Raw genomic sequence first — 27,291 nt, 5'->3', positions numbered from 1 at the left:
AAAACTAATAGCTTGGCATGACATTGCAATCAGATCAGATTCAGCATGCCCAACTTGCAACCAGAAGATACAATGAATGTGTTCATTATCAGGTGTTTTGGTGGTGTCTGGAAGCAGCTGAGTGGTGTTCCTTCTTCTACGGGGCCTAGAGGGAATAACTTTCAAAATAAGAATACAGATCAGCTAAAACAACAACAACAAAAAAAGAAGGTCTGATGCTACAGAAAGTCTTAAAAACAGCAAAGCACTGAAATCAGCTGCTGAAGCAATATAAAAAGCCAATACACTGAGATTCAAAACACTAGAGGCAAAAGTCTGGAGACTGATATCTGCATGATAGATCTAGGCCCAGACCTGATGATGAACATACAACATAAACAAACTGGAAATCTAGATAGCTTAGAAAAGGAAAGATCTCCAGCGCAGACAAGTGCCAGGCTGCAGAATCTGAGAACATCCTGAAAACATATACAGCTCCTTTAGAGGAGAGTTGTTTGTGGACTAAAGTACCAAGTGAAATACTTAAGGGTAGAAGCTGCACCTAAGTGATAAGCTAACCACTCTATAATCTAACTCCTGTGCTGTTTTTTGAATGAACTTTTGATTACCTGGGAAACTTTCAATTTTTCTGTTAGAATTGTATATTTAGAATAGAACTCTGCTCAGATAACAACTATATAAAATCAACCTTTTACCTTAAAAGAAGCAGTTGAACTTTTATCTCATAATGTACCTAAATGCAGCAGGAAGAACTACATGAGAAATGCACAGTCTATAAAAGACATGCGCATGCACTATGAATCATACACTGACTCCAGTTGCTCTATCTTAACTGCATTACAAAATATAGATTTATGCATACACACAGATATGCATGTAAGCGAGCAAACAAATATGCACCATTACACTTGCCATATGCTCTGCCCGCATCTGTGTGTATAAAAATATACCAATGTAGACACAGACATATGCACAAAAAGAGCTGTGTCGCGTTATCCTCATGTGGCCCCACTGCGAGCACATCTTTTGAAGGCGTGTGAGTGCCCACAAGTATTCACCCTCACACCACTGGCAGGCTGCCAGTTGCTCCAGCACTGTGAAGGGATTTTCCTACCAGAAAGCTCAGGCAGCTTTGATACAGTCAGCAGTGGTGCTGCCAACTTCCACACCACCTTGTGCTTTCCCCCTAGAGCATTAACTTCTAGGAAGTGCTGAAAAAGGAGTTGTTCAGATTTTTGAGGGTTTTCAATTAAAAAAAAAATAATAATGCGAGCAGTTTTCCAGTGTTCTGGCACACTGCTGGAAATGCTGACCCAGGTGAACAAGCTCCTGGCTAGCTCCCAGGTCGGGGCATCGGGAGGGAAGGGGCTCCCCGGCCTGTGGGGTGAGGAGTGAGCCCGGAAGGAACGAAGGGGTGAGGAGAGGGGGGCGGCGGTGCCCGGGGGCCGGGCCGGGCAGGCCGGGCCGGGCGCCGGGGTGAGGCGCCGCGGGGAAGGGGCAGGAGGAGGCGAGCAGAGTGCGGGGAGCGGTCGAGGGAGGGGGGGTTGAGGCAAGGGTCAGGCGGGAACGGCAAGTGGCTCCCGGAGCGGGTGGCGACGCGGGGACGACAGGAGGGCGGCAGCGCAGCCCCTACCCGCGGCGGTGCATGTCGTGGCGCTGCGGCTTGGCCTCCCCCGCGCCTCCCAGCCGCCGCAGGAAGCCCAGGACGTCCCGCAGCTCGGCTTCGAAGCTGTCCACCACCGGGTTGCCTGGCGCCACGGCCCCGAAGAAAGCGGCCAGCAGGGGCTGCGGGACCGAGGCGGGAAGCGGCGGCCCGGCGGCCTCCGCCATGCTCCGCTCAGGCCGCGGCGGTAACGCGTCGGCGTCGCCAGGCAACGACCTCGGGCAAACGGCCCCGCCGGGCGCGCGGGGGCGGTGGAGGCGCCACGGGCCCGGCTGCGGCACTGCCCGCCGAACTCCCCGCTCCCGGAGGGGCGGCGAGGGGCTGAAATCTGCCTGCGTGCCCAGGGGAAGGGGTCTCCGCCTCGGGGGTCGGGCTGTAGCCCTCGGGGGGCGAGCGAGGGGCCTGGCACAGCCGGAGGGTACGAGCCGCGAGCCCTCGCACGAGCGGGCGAGCGCCCTTCTGCCTCCCGAGGCTGCCGCGCGCTGCCGGGGGGGGCGGCGATGCCTCACGGGCACCCTGCGCAAAGGGCGCTGCAGTATCGAGGTGGTTTGCTGTGCGAAAGATGCCGGAGGAAGGTTGGACAAGGCCAGGGGGTACCTTATGGGGTGGGTTTTCAACAACGTATTTCACCATGAATGTCGTTTTGAACTTACTGATTGCATCCCTGAGCCTGCCTAGTGCGTGACTGCAGGGAAAAAGAACGCGTGCTAACCTTCTAAAGGGCTACAGCTGCCTATTAAAAAAAAGTGGCAAACTAGGAAACAACCGGGCCGTATTTATCGATGTTATAGGAGGCAACCATTGCAACCTGTGTGTTTTTGAGTTCTTCATGAGCATTGTGGTAAAGGGGTTTAGGAGGGATGTAAGGAAAACCAGCTGTGTTACCATGTTCATCATCATGATGAGTATAAAGGACAGCTTAACTGAAACATGACAGTGAAAGCTTAGAAATGTAGTGAGTGAGCAATGAATCCTGGCAGCCCAGGCCAGTTGGGGGCAATTTCTTGACACTGAATACCTGAAAAAGTGCATCCAAGTAATTCACAGCTGATAGTAAAGGAACTGTCCTTTGAAAGACTAGACCTGCAGCATCAGTGTGCTGAATGGTGGGAATCAGAAAGTACTGCATTAGCCAGGCCAGAGAGATGATGTGGGAATCGTTTAGACACTATGAGGAATATGCAAAAATTTTAATTAATTTATGACTAACCTGTCTGACTCATTTTACACACTGATTTTATATTGTTACCTGCTGGGAGTTGTGTGCATCCATCGCCCAACAGGTACTATGTATGGGAAGGCATTAGCAGGAATCAGGCGATTCATATGCACGGAGTTAATTCCAGGGATAATGGCTAGGCATTTAGGTGGCAGCAAATGGCTTAACACAAGAGGGAGTGGGTTCCTCAGATGTCTGTTTGGAGGCAGGAGAAAACGAAGGCTGCAATGAAGAGACATGGCACAAAGGTGCTGATGCTGGGATTTAGAAACTGGGTATAGGGACGAATTTTACAAGACAACTGAAATACAAGAATCTGTCTGGAATCTATCACGGGAAGCTCTTTGGCTAGTGTGGCAAAGCACAGCAAAATATTTAAATGTAGCAGTAATTGCTCCCCGTGATAGATTCCAGATGACTAACAAAGACTGGTCTCTTGTGAAAAGCAGCTCGTACCACTGTGACTACCGGTGGTGGCATCCTTTCAAAGGCCCCGTGAAGATCTGAGCTAGTTTGCCTCACTAGATGGTGCTGCATCCCAAAGGGCTGGTCTTCACATTCGCGGGAGGCGGAGATGTGCTTAGAAGCTTCAAGGGGAACTTGAGGGACTGGAAACGAGACTGCTGAGTAAAACTTTGTGTATCTCTAATATTTGGCTAGCAGATGGTGGACTGAATGTAACGTTTGCAGTTTGAATTAGTGTTTCAGCCACAGAAACAGTCAAAGAAAACAGTAAGAGGAAGGGTGTATTGCCATTTCCCAAAGGGGAGGGTTACAAAACTATGACAGCAAAGATAAAGCTTTAGCCACTGTTAACCAGGGTGTAGCTGATCAGTCAGGTCGTGAAAACTGTTCAGTCTAAAATTCCTGGGTCAGAGCTCAACAGGGTCCAAGTATGCACTCCCTGCTAGGTGGAGGTTTAGTGTAAGGAGGGCAGTTCTGACCCTCTCGGCACACAGGGTAGAAAGCCATGGAGAACAGCAAGGAACTACACTGCAGCAAGCATTATGTTGTGTGTGTGATGTCAATTTTGGATGCTTAAAATATTGATTTCTACTTTATTGTTCTGGAGAAGACTCAAATTTACACTCCAGACAGTCTCCATCTAATACGTAATGGGTCCAAAAGGCAAAAAGGCTTATAGTTAAAAGAACAGAACTTTTTAACTTCAGAAAGATATCAGTGTGCATAATCTGACATTTACAGAGAAAAGCTTGGTGTATACAAAACAGCAAGAAAGTGACAGCTATTGAAGTTGCAACTATGATAGGAGAATTTCATAAAAAAATGGGAGTTTACCTGTCAGTACCTGTGTGACTTGGAAAGTTTATAGTAATTCTTTCAAATACATATGTTCCTACACCCTAAAAAAAAAGTGATTTGTTGATTGGAAGGCTAGCGATTTATTCATTGTTGGTAGGTCAACATTTAGATAGTGTTATGGTTCAATCCCAGCCAGCAACTAAGTACCACGCAGCTGCTCGCTCACTCCTCCTCCTTCCCCCTGCAGTGGGATGGAGAGGAGAATTAAAAAAAGGTAAAACCTGTGGATTGAGATAAGAACAGTTTAATAATTGAAATAAAGTAATAATAATAACAACAACAACAATAACAATAACACTAATAATTGTAATGAAGAGGAGAGGGAGAGTGGAATAAAACCCAAGGGAAAAACCCCAAGTGATGCACAATAGAGCTGCTCACCACCTGCTGACTGATGCCTGGCCAATCCCTGAGCAGCGATCAGCAGCTCCCAGGCAACTCCCCCCAGTTTGTATACTGAGCATGGTGTTCTATGGTATGGAATATCCCTTTGGCTAGATCAGGTCAGCTGTCCTGGCTATGCTCCCCCCTGGCTTCTTGTGCACCTGCTCACTGGCAGAGCATGGAAAACCAAAAGATCCTTCATTTGGAGTAAGCGCTACTTAGCAACAGCTAAAACATCAGTGTTATCAACATTATTCCCATACTAAATCAAAAGCACAGCACTGTTAACATGCCACAGCTGCTAAGAAGAAAATTAACTCTATCCCAGCTGAAACCAGGACGGATTGTAATGTGAAGTACAATAAAATTAGGGAGAAAGTAGGTGAGATTACGGAGAGTTGGCACAGACAGGATCTCAAGAAATGCAATTTAGGTAAATCCATTGACCCAAACAAAGAGATCATAATAACCTGTGGTTATTATAATATCACCAGGTCAGATAGGAGGAAGCTGCCTCAGAAATAGAAGACTCGTAAAGAGTCAATGTAGTAAAAATCCGTATAGGAAGTATCTGTTTTCATGGCTATTGGGCCAAAAGTATGCTTGAGTCAGAAAGGGGAAAAAGTTTGCTGCTAACTCATCAAGCTGCCTGCTTACTTCTTGTGTGTCAGTTCCACTTGTGTGAGCAGCAGTGGTTACTAAGACCAAACAAAGGGTGGAAACACTGTATAATCACAGCAGTGTTGGGCAGGAAGAGTGTCCAGTGGTGTTGCGTACAGGGGCTGAGGTAACATCTGCCGAGCCCTGTTTAGTACATCAGTCAAAGTTTGTTTCCTATGAGTAATTCTGAGATGCATGTTCAGATCCCTTCCCAGGATATTTGTAGCAAATGTACACCTGAATTATGGTGCCTGTAGATTTTGCTGTTTGATATTCAGAGACAAGAGGCAGTCATGGATGCTGTATTACCAGACTTCTGCAGGGTAACTTGACTGTCCACAGAGATGAAAGAGCTAAATTTATGTCATGTCTTCTTTGACACTTTTAGGAAAAAAAGTCTGAGTTGTGATTCTGGGCCATCAGGTAGTCTTCAGGCTGATAGGCTAATGAAGACATGGGACTTTAAAATAATGTTTAACATATTTATGGACTACCATATTCAAAACTGGGATCTACGTTTACTCTACTTTGTGGTATGCCTGCCTGGTTTTAAGTGCCTTTAAGAATTCACAGTTCTCTCCCTTTGAGTGGGAGTGCATTGCTGGATTTAAGAAACAGAAGTAAATCCAGAGAAAGAAGTGCTGGCAGGTATATGCTTATTCTTATGAAGAAATGAAGTTTGTGAGTTAGGCAAGGAAAACAAGGTCAAGGAAACAAAATGCCTTCACCGTTTGCTATTCACATGGGGGAGTCAGATATGATACAGAAGAATAGCTCCAAGTTGCCTGATAAAGGTCCTTAAAAAGCCATTCTTTGAGAGAGCTGGAAGAGGTGAACCAAGTTACTGAATGTCAGGAGTACACTTTGTGTGACCAATTCGTCCAATGGGAGGAGAAAAAGGAAGAACTTTTACTAAGCTTACAAGAGGCCAACCGCTTGCTCGAATCAACATACCTTTCAAATAACTAACTGTACAGGAAGCGGAGAGGTGCAGCAGACGTGCAAGTTTATTGCTATCACAATCTGTGGCAGCTGTCTATCCCTACAGCTGATGAGACAGATATCGGAGTACAGGGCTTTTATGGTTAGTTGTGAGGGATTATACTGTTCCTTCCCATCCTTCTGTCCTTTGTGTTTTAGGGCTGTTTGTTAGAGCTGCTTGTGGCTTATTGATAGCATCTTTAGGCTCAGATGCCTTACTTACACCTACCTTTAACATTCGAACAGAATTTGTGGATTCCTAACCTTATCTAAGGGCTACCTGCAGCCCTTCCATGGAAAAGTTAGGAAGGAGATGAGGGTTACACTGTCACATTTTGATATCATTTGTAGTTTTTGCTGTACCATGAAGAAACATGTCCTGAATTAGGAAGGTACATACCTGACTGCAGGGGTAGGGAAATGTGAAAAGATGGTGGAAATTACTTATTTAGGGCACAATACAGATAGATTTTCAAACAGAGCAGCATATTGAATCCTTTACTGAGATGGTGACACATATTTGTAAAGTATTCCAGCACTGTTCCGGTCACTGGGCAGTATACAGAAATTGTCAAACATGGAATGGTCTCTGAACTCTGGAACATACATTAACAAAGTAGCTGAAGCTTGTGAATCTTTTGACAAGCAATTGATGGTCTTTTAAGATATATCGACAGCATGTCTGGGACAGTTTTAATGTAAATGGATGCTAAGAGAAGGAAAATACCAAGTTTTTACTTGAAAACAGTTCTTGGCTTCCTTTCTGATCTAGTGTGTCAGTGTAGTAAGAGGAAGGGAAAGAAGTGATCAACACAAGAAAGAACTGCAGTGACTGAGAACTGTGAAACTGCCAGGTTCTTACAGAGCCGCGTTTGAGTTTGGGGTGACAGTTGCCACTGTGTTTTGGTTGTATCATATGAAAAGTTTCAGTGCCAAATCTAAAGATGAAGTGTAAGTTTTGAAGGTTAAAATATAGAAGTAATATTTTTTTTTCATGTGAGTGGGAATGCTCACAAAAAGGTCTTAGTTTTTTGGGTTTTTTCATTAGGGAAATATTCTTTGGCATATAGATGAATTCCAGTTGATCTGCAGAAAATGTGTTATATGGGAGAAGTGATCTTGTTCAGTTAATGCACACACAACGCGTGCAAACACCCACACACACCCACACCCACACACCCCAGCACCTGCCCCTCCAAGAAAGCATAGCAATGTGCAATATTTTTGTGAACAATCTCGAAGATTTGACTCACCCACTCAGGCTGTATTGTTCTACCTTGAGTGGGTTAACCAGTCTTTGGGGAGGGAGATGCAGCAGGTTTTTTATATAGCTGCATTATATGAGTTTGTAAGAGGTTTAAGTTGAAACACAACAGATTCTGAGATCTGCTTTATGGACTTGAGGTAGCAGTTGGTCACATCAAAGTCCATTTGTGACTTTTCAAAAGATGGAACTATTGCTTCAATGAGATAGTTTGCCTAAAATTCCTGTTATTTTCTTTCTTTGATTAAGACATGGTTTATTCCAATTTACAAGTACATTCTACTGGAGCAGACAACAATTGATACAGCTTATTTTGGAAAGACTTCCAAGGACTTGCATATATTTCTTCTAAGGAAGTACTAATTTTGGTTCACTAGACTGATCATGGAGGTAAACTTCTTGTCTCAGTCAAAGATCTTGTCTTAAATCTCAAGAAGCTGTAGGCGTTCTTCTAATGAAGAAGCTATGCCTAGTATGCTAGAGTACTAGCAAAGAAGTCTTGTGCAAAAGCCCAAAGCCCTGTACATCTCTTCCAAACGTGAGAAGGTTAAAGTCTGAACAAGATTTTTGGTGATGTGCGTGAAAGCTGCAGCTTAGAAACACACTAAAAATGCAGAACATTTAGCTGTATGTGTAAAAACCTAGAGAGAGGCCTGAGCTAAAGACAACATCCAATTTATTGAGCAGAGAGACTGGCAAGATGGTTATATTTTCTACAGAATGTGAGAAAAGAAGCAGAGATGGAACACAGAAATTAATTCTATTTTAGCTGCATTCAGCTTAAGCTGATTGCTAGGCATCTAGTAGTTAAGATTTTATTTTGGAAAAAAAGTAGTGACATGTTTTGTTTAAAACCATCATGCATTTTCTTCATTTAATAAAGATTCTCAAGACAAACCTTAAATGAGAGGAAGTATAGCCTATTCCAAGAAAGAAATTAGTTCTGAAAACCTTCCCAAATCTCTCTTGAAGCCAAATATGACAGTGCATTTTTATTCATATTCTCCTGATGCACATTTGCTGTTATAATTCTGAGCTGCTACAAATGCTGTAGATAGAAATCATCTTGGGGAAATAACACTATTGTTTGTATGTATAACTCCAAAATAGCTAAATGCATCCTTATCGTAACACTTTCTCTGTTGTGCATTTGGTCTGGGAGCACTCACAGGATCAAAATAGACTTCTAGGAATTAATCATTGGGAGCAAACAAAGAGAGACCTAAAATAACCTGGTGATGACCTCCAATATTTTTAGATCAATGCATTTCTGTTCAGGCCATTTCTTATTGCATTACAGTATGAATTTTGAAACTTCTTGGCATCATTACTTCCATTTTCCATTCTTAGCTTCTCACTCTTGTAAGAATATTTCACTCCAAGGTCAAAATATCTGCTGATTGAGTTTTGTTCAAGCAGCTGACAGAAATTGTTTTGAGCAATAGCCTGACCTTGGACTGGGAGATTTAGCAGCTTGGAAGTCAGCAGTAGAAAATTATGCAATGTGGAAGTAGTTATTTGCTGGCTATTAAGCCTTGCTTATTCAAGGAAATAGAAAAAATATCTTTGTCTTCACAAAATTATTTGGATATTTCATATCTTTCACAATACCTTTTTATTATTTTATGTAACTACATTTTCTAGATTATTCTTTCTAATAATGTATACCATTCTGAGCTTTTGGTATATATTATTTCTAGTAATGATATATGTAAATATGTCATTGTGAGCTTTTATCTCAGTACTTCAGAATTTTAGAAAATTAATGTTTAAGAACAAGTAATTGTTTTGCATTCTACATATATGTGGGAAGGTTACTCATCTGGTTTCTAAAATAGTGCAACATGGCCATGCTGGCTTTATTAGAGTTTAAGTAAAAATTATAATAATTTCTTTTTAGAGCAATTGATGCTGTTGCCTGATTGTATTTTATGAAATAAAAACTGTCCAGAAACAGGATTATATGTTTATCAGTACATCTATAGATATGCAGATACTGGATCATGAAATCCCTAGTAGGGCTGTAGGAAAAGCTACAATATCAAAAAGTATAATGACACTAAAGAAAATAGTTGCTAGAAGGAAGATTAAAATCCCAGAGTTGCAACCAGCTGCGAACAAGAATGAGTAGAAGTGCAGGTGTTCTCTGCAGCAATTCTAACATCTTTTGGTGGTAAACCACTGATTGCCACTGATACATAAACCTACAGAAATTAAGCTGGAGAGCAGAAGTAGACTGTTACAGGTAATATAGTTGAAGTAAGCCTTCCTATAGCCTTTTTCCCCTTAAAATTTTAAAGGGCAGACCATTATATTCAATATTAGTTTCAAAAGGAATAGTAGTATGCAAATACTTAATGGGAGTGGAGTGCCTTTATTAAATTAAAAAAAATTTCTCTTCCTGGTGTTTGGTCCTGCATCTCATAATCAGCGTGGCAAGTGATTTCTAGTTTTGACTACAGTAGGTTTGAAATAGCTGATAGTTTCATATCTCTTTCTTCCTTTTCTGAGCCACCCTTGTTTGCTATGTATTCTTATTATTAATGCCTAGGATTTTTTTCTGGTTTGATTTTATTCAGATTGTCTTTTTGCTAAAATTTTGGCTAGGGCTTATATTTAACAGCATTTATTCTATTTTTAAAATACTTTAGAATGTTATAATAAAATGATATTAAATGTCTATAGAGTAACTTGGAAACACTGTTTTATCAATCAGAATGAGACAATTTAATCCTTATTGCTCAGACTGAAAGACCCTCCACAAAATTGTGAACATACCTCTCTTAATAGGCAGACTAAGTGAAGTTTATTAGCTGTACAGTTGAACTTCTCTATAATGCAGAGAGAACTCCGATGGTATAGTATTCCAGGACTGAGCTGGATTCATATGAAACTTCAGGCTGAGAGCTCTCTCTTTTGAGATGAACTAAAAGGAATGCAGAGAAAAAGAAGCAGTAAAAGACACAAACCTATAAAAAATACAAAAGCTATTGTTTTTGGAATAAAGGCCTTGGTGATTTGCAATACAATAAAGTTTAGCTTGTGTGCCTTAACATACACTTTCATCTAGCATCAAAGTGTAACAAAGAAAAAAAAATAAAAATTAACTGGCAAATAATCTCTAGTATATAGTCTGTTGGGAATCTCCATTTAAGAAACAGTAACATGATTTTTGGAAAGTTATGTGAGTGGAGAATCCTTCAATCATCTTATAATTTGAGATCTTATACATGCCATTTCCCAGGTCTGTTTTTAATATCCCTATTATAGGTTTTTAGAGAAGAAAGGCAATAGGTCTTAATTCTTGCCGTTTTATCATTCTGTTGAAGTCTTAAACCGCCAGGCTGACAACTCTTACAGTATCCATTTTCTAATGAACAAGAGACTTTTACTTCTCATTTTCCAAAGATTACTCTGAAGCCATGCAATTAGCCCCTTACAAATATATCAACAGTATCATCCATTCCCTTAGCATAGCAATTTGTATTGCCATTTTATAGAATATAAAAGACAATTATATACCCCATATATATATATATATATATATACACACACACACACACAACTACATGTATTCATGTATTTCTGGTCAACATACTATCAGCCTGCTCTTTACATTTTTTCTTTTAATTCAAGAAATACTCTAAATAGAATTGTAATCTTTACTCTTTTTTCCCTCAGAATTTCAAATTAGAGAGATCAAACTATTGCCTTTTCTCTATGTGATGGCACTACAGGAAAAATAGAAATTGTTATCAGCACTTTACCTTGTTTAACTGATGCAATAATAAAAAGTATGTAGACCTTGGCCACTCAAACATAGATGAAACTTTGGTAGCAAGTTTTGAAAATTTTGCTAAAATGCGTTCAAGTGGAAACATGGCTCTTCATGTATTAGGTATGGCTATATTAAAATGTCGATTTTTTTATTCAGTGGACCTACTTTGTATACTCTGGCATATCTATTACGTTTAGAGACAAAAGCATGGTATTTACCTTTGTAGAATCAAAGTAAGACAGATGTTACTCCTTCTTCTGTATTGTTAGCAATAGAGATGCTTAATAAATTATCCTGAAAGGAAAAAATTTTGTTATGTTGTACCTGTATAATTCCATTATAAGACTGACAGAATGATTCCTTAGAGAAGGCAGACAGAGCTTCACTGAAATAAAGCATTATACATCCGTCTGAATTACCAAAAAGGTAACTTAAATATAATTTAGTCATCAGAAACATAATCACTATGTATCAAACATGAATAAAAAAAACCCCAAGTTAATTGGTAGATCTGAGATTATGGTTCATCTACTTTAAAAATTTGGTTGTGATCAAGAGTGCATCTTTGAAGCGGCCCCACCTCCTGCACTTGTTTCATGTTACGGAGTGACCTTGAGTGCATGGGTTGAACTCTCTCTGAATTGGAACTACGCTGAAACATACACTCCATGAGCGCACCTGAAATTCTCTAACTGGTCCTGGAAATTCAGTCTCTAGGAGCAGACTAGAACAAGTTCAAAGTAAAAAACCCAAATGTGTATTATGCACAGATCTGCTCCAATTGCACTGCTTCCCTTGTGAATATAGCTAGAGCCTACTTTGCTAATTAGGAAACAAATATTTTTGAAGCAATATGAAAATCAATTATGCCATTTCTGGAGAGTTGCTTTTAAAAATATTTGTACTTGAACAGAAAGCCTTCCAAGACACCACTGCTACCTCTACTTTTCTTTGCAGAGAGGAGAGAGAAATTGCTTACAAATGTTATGCCACAAGTCAAACAAGTCTTACTTGTCACAGAACTCTATCTTCTGTCTTAAAAAGCTAAGGAGAAGATTTGCAGTGTCTACTCTGTGCCAGCTAACAAGCTAACATAGAAGACAAAACTGCAGTGATTATAAATACCAAAAAAAAACATGCCAGGGCATTGCACATGGTATCACATCTGTTACAAATAGGGCCTATGCCTCTGGTTTGTAGTTCGTTTCATGATTTAGTTAAGAAAAAAGAACCACATACTAAGGTCTGCTACAAAAAGTGTCCTCCAGCTCTGGAATTATAACATCCTTTTCTTTAGCTCTTTGGTTTATTTCCTTAAAATAGCAAACTCAATGCATCATGTACTTTCCTAGGAGCCTCCATTTTTTCCATGCTACTCTTCATAGGCCATCTGCATGTAAATACTTCCCTAACCCAGAGACCACTTGTCTGTTAAGCTCAGTTAGTAGGCAGCAGATCAGTTACAGACCAGAAGATTCAGTGTGATGGCTATTCACACTGTTTTGCTACAATCATTTGCAAGGCCTGATAGAATGGAGAGCCTGCCCTTATCTGTGCTGCAGATGTACACGGTTCCTCCAGAGAACCCATAATAATTTCCTCAAAACACATACTGAGAAGCATGTTTGGGAATAACGGCTATCCTACTGTAATACTGCTCCTGTTCTTTCAGCTAGCCCAGCAATACCTACCTAGCCCTCACTCAGCCACATGCGCACTCCAAAGAATGTGCTTCTCCTCTGTGACTTTTCAGCACCTGTATGATCTTCACAAGTTCACAAGACCCTGATAGTTCAGGGACAGTGAAAACTGCTGTGTTTTCAGGGAACTGTGAAGAAAAAGAAATGAGTTGACCAGGGCCAAAATTGCAAATCGCAATTTCAGTGAGAGGTCAGATGACTGTTGCCAGTCTTATGTGACATTAGATGCAGCATCTGAGCCAATGTGAAACAGGCTTAGCCACTTGGCATAGTGCTGTGCTGTGTGGAAATACCAAAACAATGTAATTACAGCAGAAGGACGTACCAGAACAGTCTGTCTCTGAAGTTAGTGTATCTGGGATCATGTTGTCTATTTCTGGTAGGGTGTTACTTTGCATAGTGTGGGTGCACATTTAATGGCCAGTATTCATAGCACCACAAGTGCACAAAGTGAACGATCTGGGAACATAAAAATATGGAGATGACAAGATGGGAGAGACTGGTGCTAGTGGGATGCAGTAAGAGACTGCAATTTGCCTTGGAAAGCTCAAGGGCTGTAACATGTGGCATCTGGCATACAGGGAGAGGGAAGTGTAGTAGATGATAGTACAACTTCTGTCGTAGCTGTACAGGATGGAAAAGAGCATATGAGTAGGATTTTCTTCTGGGGGGAGAAGAGGAGAAAGCCCAGAAAGAATATAGGAATCCACAGAAAAGTACTGGGCAAGGAGGCAAAGACAGAACAAAGTGATGAGAGAAGTCACAGGGAATAGCAGAGGAAAGGAAAGGAAAATGGGCTGCAGCACCCTAAATGCCTATGATGTTTAAGAGTAGGGTCTCAGGAAGAGAGACTTCCCATAAGAGAAAAGAAATCATGCCTTGAACACTGATGGAAGTCGGTCTCTCAAGGATAGCCCCAGAGGCTGCTCAGGAGAACAGTGAGAGACAGTCTGGACAGAAGAGGGAAATACATGAAAAAGAAAAAATAATACCTTCTTCAGAATTCTTCCTGAAAGAGATACTTTAATTTTCATAGATATGTTTGTTGTGGTTTGAGTTTTTAGGCAAGAAACAAGATTACATTAGCTGTGGCAGACCCTAGGCCTCAGTTTCTCAGATCTAAAATCGGGCAAATTTCCCTTTGATAACAGCAACACTGACTAGCATCTTGCTCCAGCTCCCTGCGTGATAGTGACGCTGGCTTCCTTCACACATTAAAAGCTGGGTTACAGGCTCATTTCCTAGGGAAAAGGGCCTTAATTTGTTATCACAAAGAATATGGTGTCAGTAGCACCCTGAAGTGTTTCTTTTATTGTCTTTGGAAAAGCTTTTGTACCATTTAAAAAAAAAAAAAAGAAGATTTTTAGTGGAGGCAAAGGTGGGGGTTAATGTTACTGTTCCTACGATTTCTATTGTCTAAGATGTTTTTCAGAGAAGCAGCTGGAGTACAAGGCAGAGAGTGGGAGTGCTGAATGGGAAGGTGAGAGGGTCGGGCAGATCTCCACAGAGCAGGTGGAACTGCCTGAAGCCTCTGACTTAGATTTTCTGAGTCAGAGAATTCAGGGTTGATGGTGGCAATTATGTATGCTGGGTACAGCAGAGATCTGTGATAATGAGATAATGGTCTTCCTTACCAGAAGAGAAAGGCAGTAGCTGAGAGCAAGAGGAGAAAGTAAGAAGAAAGGAAAAACATGAAGTGGGAGTAGGTCAAGGCATATATTTTAGCAATGGTGCTGGAATTTCAGGTCTTTAAACCTCTTCAACAGGTGATACTTCCTCTCTGGGGCTCTGTAGCTATTAATATGGAAGAGGCACATTAAAATGTAGAGAGACAGTCTGGCACTTAGTCTCTGAGAAGTTTGCAGACAGGAACCTGTGGGAAACTTCCTCAAGAAAAAGTGTTTTGCCCTGAGGGTACAAGTGGTGGAGCATTTCTTCAGGGTTATTCCTAAGCAAAGGGAGCTAGGGAGGTTCAGGCCAAGATAATCTTCTCTTCATTAGTGAGCTGTAAGAGGTCCCAGTGTGTTTTGGAAGGCTTGAAGAAATTGCTGTTTCTAAGTGTCATGTGATGACTTTTCAGGTTCACCCTGTTGTAGCCTGAATGATTTGATAACGCCTTGTCTACACTACACTTCTCTTACAGTCTAGGGATGTCTTTGTACTTTATTAATTTTGTTAGTAGTATGTTTGTTACCCAGCTTCGGTCTGGTGACTTAATTTTGTGTCCTTCCTTTATTTAATTTGATTTTATTTTACTTCATTTTTTCTTTTTAATTTTGCCATTTAGTGTGATTACTGCATTTTAATAATAAATTACTGCAGCATTTTGAAAGTAAACAGTTGATCACTAGTTAGGCTGAATCCAATTCCTTTAAAATTGGGCACTTACCCAATGACAGGTCACATGTGAAGTTAAAGAATTAGCAACAGTAGCCTGAAGCTATTCTACACTGTACTAGTAAGCAGATAAATTTGTTAGATTTCAATACTAATAGTTGCTTGGGCATCATTATTATATATTAAAGTATTCATCTTTTTTTCCTGTTCTATGCATTTCTGTTGCACCTCTATTATTACCTAATTTAGTACGTTTCTATCATTTCCTTTGACTATTACTTTCAATAGAGAATACCTGAAGAGTGGACACAATTTGATTACTGAATAATGCAAACCACAAGAGAGATTTACAGAGAGAAAAAAGAAAATACAAGCTAATAGCTAGTTCAACCCTCATTAAATACAAAATGTAACATTTATGACAAGGTTTCCAAATTCCTTAAGCATCCTACATAGCCTACGGCCTTTGTTTCAACCCTAGAGCTGTGCAGCCCCTCCATTTAAAGCGCACAGTAACTGTTCAGAGGAAAGGAGATTTTTGCATTTGCAGATGCAGATGCATTCAGTAAAATAGTTTCCAGCAATTGGTGAGTAAAATTCAAGTTCTTCAGATCATTTCTACCTCAGTGGGACCTGCAGAGCTTAAAAACACACCGATTGCTGAATCCCCTCCTAAAACTCCCTCTGATGTTGGAGACATTTTTTTCTTTATCTCAACTCTATTTATCCTGGTCAGCACCTCAGCCATCTTCTCTTAGTAGTTACTTGACATCCATCATTAGTGCACACTATCAGGATGTTCTAATGCAAAGCACTAAAAATCATCATGGTGAATGCTTGTATCACTCCAGAAGACATGATTTTAAAGACTGGACCTGTTAGAAAATAAGAATGCTGCTTCACTGTATGTGAAAGAGAGTTATATTAGTATGAGGAGAATCAAGCTCTGCAATCAAGCTACTTCCTGATACCCATCTCTTCAAAGCACATGTCACATGGGTATTATTTTAACAGGATAAATTGAAGCAAAGCAAGTATCTTAATTTTACTTCTCCGGGTTTTGAGGGAAATAGGAAATACAAAAGGGAATTAATACATCCAGCACTCTTGGGTAATAATTATTATAGGAGTTTGAAGAACAGTCACACAGAGAAGAATATATGCAGAGTCATAGACTGCAGTGACCTCCCACACAACAAAGTTCTTTAGAATTACTGAAATTATAAACAAAGTTAAAGCTCTTCATTCCCAAACAGCCGCCTTGATGTCACTTGTTTCCACATTCCGGCTTCTGTCGCTGCATCCCACACTCTCTCTGTTGCTAAGTGCTTTAGGCTTCTGCAATATGTTCCTGCAGCTCCTTGTTTCTCTCAGATCTCCAAATGTGCTATCATCTGAGAGCAGAATGTCTAGGTTTATCTGACATGGTACAAAAAAAAGATTAAATTGTACAAATTACAGCTTCCTAAAGAACATGAGAATTTTCTATACAAAAAAAAGTCTTTGTAATCCTGCAGGCCCTTTCATAACATTTTGTTAGAACATTATTTTCAATTCACAGTAGGATATGTGAGGGATGGGGGCACATTATGGCTCTGGCAAACAGCTATAACTAAATCTTTACTGTAAGTGACAATAGCAGCACAGAGCACAGAGTACTTGCTTAGAAGCTTACATCAGTGCTGTCAGTAAGCTATGCAAATAAACTCATAAATAAATGGAAATCGTAGGAAAAGTGAAAAAAAAAAGACAATACAACAGTTAAGAATCTATATACTTTTGTAATTATATTGGTAAGAATTGACTGTTACATCTAATCATCATTCTGGCTTAAACATTGTTTGGTTTCTTCTACCCTTATAGCAGGCATGCAGTAACTTCCATTTAGGAGAGAATGATATCGTCACAGTTATTCATCCAGCTATGTCTGGGTTTGGTTTTGGTTTTTTTCTTGGTGGGTAGGCATCTTACCGAGTGCAGTTTTCGGGCCATGTGCCTTTACCCATCCTGGGGTACAATTCCACCGCTCTCTCTATATCCTCAGCTACAGTACGAGCATGTCTACTACTGTGATTGCTGGCAGATTTTGCTATATCTCTTCCATTCAAGTTAAGATGAGCAACGTTAATAGTGATTAAAGAGCTGTCTTAAAAGCTAACATATATAATAAAACATGGTGCATATCCCACCTATCAGATACAAGAAACATTCTAGGTACATGTTTATGTTAGATTTGCCATATCCCAAAGCCAGCTCAAGGTACAGGCAAAGTAGGCAGTATTGTCGTGAGAAAGTAATTCAGCACATTAGGAGTAGAACAAAACAGTTAATACCAGGGCACCTCATTTTTCCGTAATATGTGTTTTGGAGGTTTATTCTAGATTATATTTAGCTTGGTCCCTGGAGCTACACCTCCGCTACACATTTGTTTCAAAGCTTTCTGAGGAAAAGGAGTGTTAGGTATGTGCTAGAGGACCTTGTGGCGATGTAGCTCACACACTATTTTGGAACCTACTGTCCCCATTAGCATTAGGGTGCATGTGGAGCAGATTTGCAACAGAGCTTCTGTTTTCATTTCCTCCTTCAGGAATTTAGTTTGTATGCTTAAACCACTCTGAGAACTGAAACACCACATGGTAAATGGAGACAATGACAGGATTTTCCTCCAAATTGCACTATTGCTTTGAAACAAATTGCTAATGTAGACACAGCCTTTGACAGTTACTGAGGGCAGCCATCTACCCATTCTGCTAAGGCCTAGGAGAGATCAGCTGCTTTAGGCTGAATCTCTTCCCTCTGTGCAGACCACCTTTCAATATCACTGCAGACTTTCCTGCTCTCCTGTCAGTGCTCTGTCTTCTTCCTTTTCCCACATCTATTTTAACCTCCCGGAAAAGGTCCCTGGCCTGCCCCATTACCATCTGCGTCAAATGTAAAGAAAGCAAACTATAGCTGCTGAAAGATGATGCAGGCTGTAGAGCAAGGACTGACAACTGCATGAGACCTGAGCATGGAGATGCCACAGCCAAAGAGAACTGAGGGAAGAGTGTCTCTAAGGTGGGGTGGGCGTACACAGGTTGTGAGAGAGGGGTGTAAAAGACCCCATGGCTTCTAAAGCTCTGCCGTGTTTTTTTACACCTTGGTCGCTGCCTCGGTTATCCTCACTCAGCCTCCTAAAATACCACTGGCAGTTCATAGTACCCCTCAAACAAACAAACAAAAAAGACCCCTCCCAGTGTCCCCATTTCTTATTCTGAATAATATTTGCTCACCTACTAGTGCTGCAAATTTTGATTAAGTACACAAATACAGAATTTTTAAAACCATGTTTCAGCAGATGCTTTTTCTCCACCTCATTCTCCTCACACAGAGGAAAAGAGAGTTTCTGCTTATCTGCCTAGTTTCTCCTGGTTCCTAGGCCTCCTTTTGCCGCCAGACATGTTCTTTTAATAACCGCATGCTGAGACAAGAGATATCTTGACTCCGTCTCCATTCCCTCAGTTAGTTTGGGCCTGAAACCAAAGCTGATAACCGCTCTTTCCCTTAATCAAAACCCGGGATAGGATGTTCTGTTGCTTAAAAAGCCTCTGCGGAGGGCTGGGGTCAGGACACCCTCTACTCTACAGTAGCGCTAAATCACCTGAGTTATTTTGAATTGGAGAAGAATACCAGCCGAGGCAGACATCGCTCTCAGCTGGGATGTGGCAATTAACAACTTAAAAGCAGTGTAAAAATCAACTGAAAAGCATGCTTCGTCCCTTTCTAACTGGAGAAAATAATGGCATGGCCCTCCTGTACCCAATCTGAGGCCTAGGCCAAACACATAAGGTACACATAGCCCCTGCACCACTCTACTTCCTGCTTCTTTTCCCCTGAAGCATGGATTAAACTGGGGAAATTTTACAGTGTAGTCATATGCTTAACTTGCTAATAACCAGCACAGTGCAAATATTGACATGGTGCTGCAGAGGAGCTCAAACATCATCGCAGTCGTTCCCTTGGATCACTTCAGCATGATGAGGAACAGAGGGCAACATCAGGTGCCAGAGGACAAACAGGTGCCCTACAGCAACCACAGGGGAGCAAAAAGGAGGGAGGCAAAACAGTAAGAGAGCTGGTAAAGCTAGGGTCAGCTGGAGTCATCCAGATAAACTCTGATATGGTGGAAAAGTAGCACCCAACAGAGTAAGTACAGGTCTGCATGAGGTGACACCAGCAATAAGATTTTTCAAGATTTTTCTGTGTAGAAACACTGGGGGAAAAAATCAGGGGCAGTAGCTAAAACAGTTTTGAATTCAGCTGACAATGGCCAAAAGCAAAATGTTTGTCCTTCATTGGCTAGCATCCTATTAAAACAAAACCAAAAATAAAACCCCAGCTGTAATGGGCAACAGCCTGACATCTTTGCTCATATGCTCCCATGAAGGCCATGGAATAATGCAAGTAGAAGTGACCTGTATCTCATGTGTAAGGAGGTCAATCTAGGAAGCATCAAGGCAGGTTGTATTGCAATGCTGTGCCTGCTGCAATTGCAGAAAGGCAACTCTCATATTCCCTTTAACAACCACAAATGTCTCTTTAAGGGCAGTATATACAGAGGCGTGTATTCCCCAAACTTTATTCTTGGTATGTTACCAAGATACGACTGTTTCTATGGAGAGCTTATTGGTGGGCAAAATAAACTGTTTTGATGAAATTAAAAAAAGGTAAATTAATTTTTAAAACAAAGTATTGCATGAGAATGCTAACGGTGTGAAATCACACCAATATAGAATTTCAAGTACATAGTTCCCTCCTCTTTTTTATTATTTTTCTTTTTAATTTCTAGTAGATATAAATTAATATCTGTCCTGCAAAACACTTAACTAACTGTAACTGCCACCTATGTAGTGGCTACAAAATCTCCAATTGAATATTTGTTTTGAAAAGCTAAGTAGAATTGTACAGTAATATATTGTGAATTGTAAGTATCTACGTGAACACGAATATGCCACATTGTGAAGTGAACAAAAGAGCTCTGAAATAAGAACAGTAAAGGCAAAGAAAGAGAGGACATCTAAGTATGTTAAATAAAGCTCAGCATTTAATTTTAACATGCTTCTGTGGTAACAGCTAGACTCTACAGATGACAAGTAATAGATATGTGGGGGTTTGTGGCATTCCTGCTTCTTTTTTGTTTATAGCTTTAATTATTTTATACTGTTCTGAAAACAGACCTTAAAAAATGTCGTGCTTGGGTTACTTAAGAGAACAGTTTAGTTGATCAATCAATGATTTGGCAAAGTAACTAACAAGAAGCTACACAAAAAGAAAACAGTGAGGAATTCCACAATTAAACCAACTGGAATTTATGAGTGACCTCTTCTTTTTTTTATCTTTACATCTGTAGGAATTATTAATCTCATCTGAAGATGCATTTTGATATTTTCAGTGTCAGAAGTATTCCATATGTTACATATTAGTTTAATTGGTTATCTTTTTGTTGTTGTTGTTGTTGTTCTTCATAAGAAAGCCAGCCCAGGATCAAAATTCAACCTTAAATCCATGTGCAGAAATGTAGTTTCTCACTGGTACCCAAAAAGAAGCTTTTCTTTCCATAAGCAGATAGAAGCCACCATCTACACTCTTCTAGTTTTATGCCACATTTTTTTCTCTCTCACTTGGTTGCCATCTTCCAAATCTAGCACCAACATATTAACATACACACGGCTGCCTAAAGCAGGAGAATTCCTAGGACAGCAGAAATTAAAGAGAAGCCTGACTGATCTGGCTGAGCTGATTTAAAAAAAAATTACAGATCACATAGCTTTGTCCCTCCCATGTGCCAGCAGGTACCAACCTTGTAGGAGGTGTGGCAGAAGAAACTATGGGGATCTGACTCACCTGCCTCTGTGTCCTCACTGGTGGTTAAAGCTAATTGCCACACTACACAGGGAAACAGGTATGGTTCCTGTCTTCTCTCCCTCAGGGTGTAACAACTTTCAGCAGAAGGGTAGGGCAACTAGCTGGGGCAGTAATGCATTAAAAAGTAATGTCTTAATTCTACCTATCTACCCTGCATAGTTAGTGTTAATAAGATTATGAGACAGTAAAAGCCTTTGGCCTAGACTAGGTAAAGCCCTACATCTACTTACCTCCTAATTTCCTGCATTCTTTTCCCATATCTTCTCTCTTGCATGCTCTTTCATCCATTCCAGCTCTCCTCCTGTCCCCCTTCTACCTTAGTTGTTTTGCATAAGACTATCTCCCACTGACATCTCAAAAGCTACCATTATACATTTGAAAGCAGTCCTGACAGCCAGCTGCCAGTGCACAAAAAACTTGAAAATGTAGTTGACGTGAGCATGCACAGGGATCTCTAGAATATGTAAGGAATTCTCTGCACATTGACAGTACGTTGTATATCCTTGACTGGCGGTGCACAGAACAATGTGTGCAGTACTCAGTCCTTCTTACAGTAGCCTGTTTCCCTCAACCCACTTCATTCTGTCCCCAGATTTCCTGTACTTCATTTTATCTCCAACATCCACTACATAAGCGATTTTCATGTGCCCTTTCTCATACTCTTCATATTCTCTATGTCAGTTTTTAGCTCCAGTCCTGCTTCTTTTATTCCCATGTCTCTCCATACCTTCCTGTCCAGCCTTTTAAGGTCAGACAGGATCACTGGAACAGATACCATCTTTGCTAGAACAAACTTCCTTTTTTATGTCACAGGATTACAAGAAAGTAACCAGCTGTCATGGCTGGAAGAAATTTCACTTAAGTCCTAAAACTCTGGAGAGAGCAACCATTACAATAAGGAAAAAAACATAAGTTTGACATCTATAATATTGTAACTGCAGGAGTCTCTGTGTATTTTGTGCTTTATTTTCAAATCCACCAAGTACTTTCAACTGGCAATGGTAAAATGTTCTGAGACTCACTGATAGCATTTCTAATCAATTTGGTGAGTAATGATTGCAAATTTCTATGAAGCAGTTTACTTACAATGAAAAAGAGAAGGAGATGCTTGCTATTCTGAGACACTGAATGTACATGAAAGAAACAGAGAAGAACAGGAGCTTCTTCCCTGCTATTTCAGATTTTTTTTTCATAAAGGAGAAGTGTATCCCTGAATGGTACTTGAACAGGAGAAGCAGCAAAGGTGTGCACACACAACTAACCAGCCTCCATTACCTGCAGATTTTCATTGTTTCACTCAAATTCTCTTCAATGGTTTTAGTCACCAAAACGAAATGTAAATAAAATATCAAAAAAATCTTTCTTTCACTAGGCTAGAGTTTCATAGTGACCTATCTTCTACTGCAGAAGCTTCATTTATAGACAATCTACAGAAAATACCTCACCGTTTCCTATCTGAGTATGATAATTGTACTGGGTTGGGGTGGGTCGGGGTAGGTCTCATATCTTTGGTTTTGAAAAGCAGGATGTCCTGCCTTTCAGAGCAGTAGCAGAGAAATAAAGGAGTGTGTAGCCATTTGTTTGCAAACCTGGGCAGAAATATAGAGAAATAGCACAGTCCCTCTCTGTGCTATTAAATTCCATCTAAAAGGATTAACCTGACTCTTGCTGAAGTCAATGGAAAGACTTAATTTATATTAGTTGGAGTAATCTCCAACTAGAGAAAAATATCAAGAAAAATAAAACAATGAAACTAGATTTTCCACTAAAACCATGCCTCATATCCCAAAAATACGCACAACTGGTAGACGCTTTGAATGTCCAAATCCCAGAAATGCCAGATATAAATAAAACCATCAAATCAGATATTGTAAAGACATTATTATCTACATGAATGATACATAACCAAAATTTAGTGATACCATGTGTAAGGAAATGTGAAATAATATTTAAATAGCATTTTGATTGGATGTTGTGAAGTTACATATGGGAACTGAAAGGTTAAGCAACATAAAGGAATAATAATAATAAAACAGTGACAATGGTATGTCATATGTTTATGTCATCTGATATACAATAAATATTTATATGCTATAAAATGACAAAATTAAGAGATAAGGGATAAGCACAGGATGACACAGACCTTCCAGTAATGGTAATTTCTCCAGCAATTTATCAGTAACCAATCACCAGGATAGCTACACAAATGCAAATCTCAAGTGTAGATAATAAACACCCCACTATTTGCACTTTGGGACCTCTTTCCTGCTTGCCAAACAAGCAAGGTTTACAAGAAAAAACAGTAGCTTTCCCTGTTTCTATCTGAAATATAGAATGCAACTAAGCCAATGACTAGTTATCAGTTACTTAAATCATGGTAGAGATAGCTACAGTTCTTGTTAGCAGAAGTACGTAGCTCTTTGTTTCTTGCAAGGGTGACCTTCTTGTCACTACTTCCTGCTCCCATTCATTCACAGAGGAAGGGGTTTGGTCTTCCAGTGACGTTAGAGAATTTCTTTTTTTTTTAGTCTAGCGGCCTGTATGTATTACTTCGTGCTAAATCCAAGTAACCCGGAAAATACTTTATATGAATACCAGCTTGGTATAAGAAAGCAAGAAGCTGTATCAATTTATTTTAAATGGACTGGAGTTTTGTGTAGGTGGGAGACAATCATTACAGAAAGGAGTGCTACACAGAGTAATATATAAATAGCTCGTGCTGTGAGCAGAACAATAGCTCTCAGAGCACAGATACAATTAGTTAGAGGATACTGCATTCTTCAGAAATTTTTGGCATCCAATAGAAAAAAAAAAAAACAATTGCATTTAAAACCAAAATCTTGTATTTGAAAATCATTTCCCCTTTTAATTACCTGCCAAGACTTTCAGTCTTTCCCTTGCAAATGAACACATCCCTTGTAGTTGAGCACAATGCTTTCCCACACTGCTGCCTGGTTGTGAGATCGCTGACTTCTGCTGCTGTGACACAGAATCCTGAACTTGGCTCTTGGGAGTAAAGTATCTGCTTTCTACATACACTGTGTTAAAAATATATATTTCTGTAATGCTTCCATCTACCCTTATGTGAACATGACTGATTTAACTCCTATACTTTTACTGTCACAAAATAACTATGTCCTTCTGTTCAATAAATGCAGAGGCAAAGCCAGTGTATTTATATTCAAAGCAGGAAATCTTGGTCTCCTGACAACACTGTATACCTACTGCTGGATTTATATTCTAATGGCTGACATAGATTTCATCAGATTGTCCAGTGGCAATAATTCATTCCATGTAACCTGGGTGTACTTTGTTCTTGCTGGCTCAGAGAGCAGATCTATTGCACTCACCAGCCAATCCATCTTGAAACTAGTTTAAAATATTAATAATCATAGTTAGCTAGATGGAAATATGATTGATTGCTACATATTCCACTAATAAACCAAATCAATAGCTATAGTTATAAAACCAGACTCATGGGATAAATTAATCAAAATCAGTGCCTATGTTTCAAACTTACGTCTGTCACTGTCTCGCTTCTGTACTGTCTTTTGCCCATATGTGAAAATCTTTCTCTGAGGGCACCAAGTGGTGGTAGATACAAAGGCCGAATGGGTATCACGTTACACTCTCACAGACTTCCCTCTTAACAACGTATTATGCTCCCCATTACAAGTAGAAAACCTTAAAATACTCTCATTGCACTGTAATCAGTGTTGGCCCCTTATTTCTTTGGTGACTCATCCTAACTGCTCGGGTTTTAGCTTCTTCTTTTGTTTGTCATAATTACACTTCCTGCCATAACAGAAGTATCAATGGCGACATGAATACATATAATGTAAAACAAGCATATTTTACTGATATTTTTAATATTTGAGAACAAAAATGGCTTCATAAACTTCCAACCCACCTTCTCCCCATAATTTATGGAACATAACTTACTTGGACGTGCTGCAATAAATGCACTCACTGCTGCGCTATCTCAAAAGCTTGTTTTACTAATCACGTATATAATAACAAACTTGCACAAAATAATTTCTAATGCTATTACTTACCCAAAATAGCCTTCAAATTGAGTAAGATAAAACACATCATCTTGTTAGCATTCCAAGATCAGGAGAACTGGTAGGTCTAGCAAGAACTGGTAGGTCCTGAGTTTTAAAGAAGATCCATAAGGGATATCTTTGCATTACCAGGAAGTTCAAAGCTTGAATGGCTGCTTTCCCTGTGTCATTAAAAATCCCACAAGTTTTGCAAAGGTAACTATTCTACATCTTGAAAACATTCAAAAAGTAATTATGTTTTGTCTCTATAAACAGCAATTTTGTTTGAGTCATATTTACTTCTTTTTATTCTAAACTGATCTCACCAAAAGTCTACATCAGCACGAGCAAAGTGAATTTCTGTGCATGGAAGAAGTGGTTTTATACTTGCTCTCCTTTTTTAGGCAAGAACGAGTGACTCCTGTTTACTGGGAAACATATTCATCTGTATTCTGGTTTCCTTGTGCTGCTAGAAGGGTGCAATGGAGCTGGAAGCAGGGAAATTTTCAGCTGGCACTGCTCCTGCAAAGGCAGCTTCTACTCGGCCCTACTGTGGAAGACTGGCTAGAATAAACTGCACATGGAGTTCCTCAAAATGTTTGCTGCTGCTGCAGATTAAAATACATACCGGTCTCCACCTAGACAGAGCATAGTGCAGACCTGCTGGCAGAACGATGGAGCTCTGGCCTCCCTCAGCATATATAGGAATGTGGCAAAGAAAAAACTCGAAAGACCTATGCGTTAGGTCCTCTTACGGAGTCTGAGATGTGGCCTGGCCTATTCAGTCAGTAACCCTGGCCTGCACTACGTCTGGAGACGCGTTTTGTGAACGGGCCCTGTGGTCGTGATACAGAACTTCAGCTGGCAGAGTAAGCAGGCAGGCAGCAAGGACAGGCACATGTCCAAAAGCAAAAAAACCCAACACCAATGCCAGATTCTGCCCTTAAGTGTACTTAAGACCCAGTACTTCACGTTCAAAGCCATGTCACTGAAGTAACTTGGCCTTCCTATTGTATTTTGTTCTTTGTGTGGTGGAAACCTGAAAATAACAGGTAATACAGAATTACTGGCTCACAAGACTAGTTTTTACTTTTTAGGTCTTGTTCAGTAACACACAAAATTTAAGAAATGTAGGGGTGGAAAGGGCTGATAAGTGAGGGAAAACAAGCTGGAGGACTCCGAGAGGAAGGTTCTGCACAGGAAGGAAGCATCAGAGTGATCACAAGGAAGACAAGAGGAATGGTTCGGGGACCGTGAATGCAGGAGACAAAGGAAAGGAAATTCAAGGATAAATGTGGAAAGGATGAGTGAGAAATCGATCTACAAAGCCACATGTTTTCCCTTTACTTCAGTTACTGACTTGCCAGCGGCGGGGGGAGCAGGGGGAGGATGCCAGCCGCCTCAGAGGTGAGCTGAATCACCCCACAAGACCAAGAAGAAATACCGCCAAGAGCCGGAGAAGACGAAGCAGCGAGCAAGCGCCCCTTCCCACACTGCCCTCACCGAAACGGCTCGGGGAGACTCCTCGGGCGGCCGGAGGCGGGCACGGCCTGGAGCCGGTCTCCGGTGCCTCTGCCCGGCACATCCGCGTCCTCCCGCGGGAGGAGGCGGCTGCGCAGGGCCGCTGAGGACGGAGCCGCAGCGCCCCGCTCGGCTCGGCGCCTACGCAGCAGGGAAGGCCGCCCAAGGAAGGGCTGCGGCGGGAGCCCCCCCCCCTAGTTGCCCGGGGCATTCCCCGCGGCGCGGGCCCCGCCCTCCGCCCTCCCTCCGCCGGGCCGCCCCGCTCCCCGCGCACCCCCGGCTCAGCCGGCGCCGGGCCGCCGCAGCCGCTAGGTGTCGCCGGCGCCCGGGCCTCCCCCGCGGCCCCTCCTGCGCTCCGGCTGCCGGCGGGGCTGTCTCAGTGCGAGCCTCCGAGCTGCGAGCGGGCGGAGGCGTCAGCCCGCCGCGGAGACGCGCAGCCCGGCTCGGCTCGCCCCTTCGCCGCGCACCCCGCGGCCCGACTCAGCTGACGCGAGGCCATCCGGGCCGCTCTCGG

General features: G+C 41.2%; 1 protein-coding gene and 1 long non-coding RNA gene across 2 annotated transcripts in view; both read right to left on the bottom strand.

The window, feature by feature from the left end:
• CFAP54 (cilia and flagella associated protein 54) overlaps positions 1 to 1,830 on the bottom strand; it is a 116,271-nt gene extending 114,441 nt beyond the window's left edge. Inside the window, exon 1 of the mRNA XM_040596088.1 lies at positions 1,634 to 1,830. Within this exon, the coding sequence (XP_040452022.1) occupies positions 1,634 to 1,830 (197 nt within the window). The remainder of the gene's footprint in view (positions 1 to 1,633) is intronic.
• Positions 1,831 to 3,644: 1,814 nt separating this feature from the next.
• On the bottom strand, positions 3,645 to 27,022 carry LOC121089140. The gene is made up of 4 exons (XR_005828140.1): positions 26,760 to 27,022; positions 11,491 to 11,566; positions 10,273 to 10,420; positions 3,645 to 4,386 (listed from the first exon to the last, which is right to left on the bottom strand). It is a non-coding gene; the product is annotated as an uncharacterized LOC121089140 (long non-coding RNA).
• Positions 27,023 to 27,291: the final 269 nt, after the last annotated feature.

Source organism: Falco naumanni, chromosome 5, assembly GCF_017639655.2.
Source record: "Falco naumanni isolate bFalNau1 chromosome 5, bFalNau1.pat, whole genome shotgun sequence".
Taxonomy (NCBI): Eukaryota; Metazoa; Chordata; class Aves; order Falconiformes; family Falconidae; genus Falco; species Falco naumanni.
The sequence above is the reverse complement of the archived record's forward strand: the minus strand, read 5'-3'. Positions and strand labels throughout refer to the sequence as shown.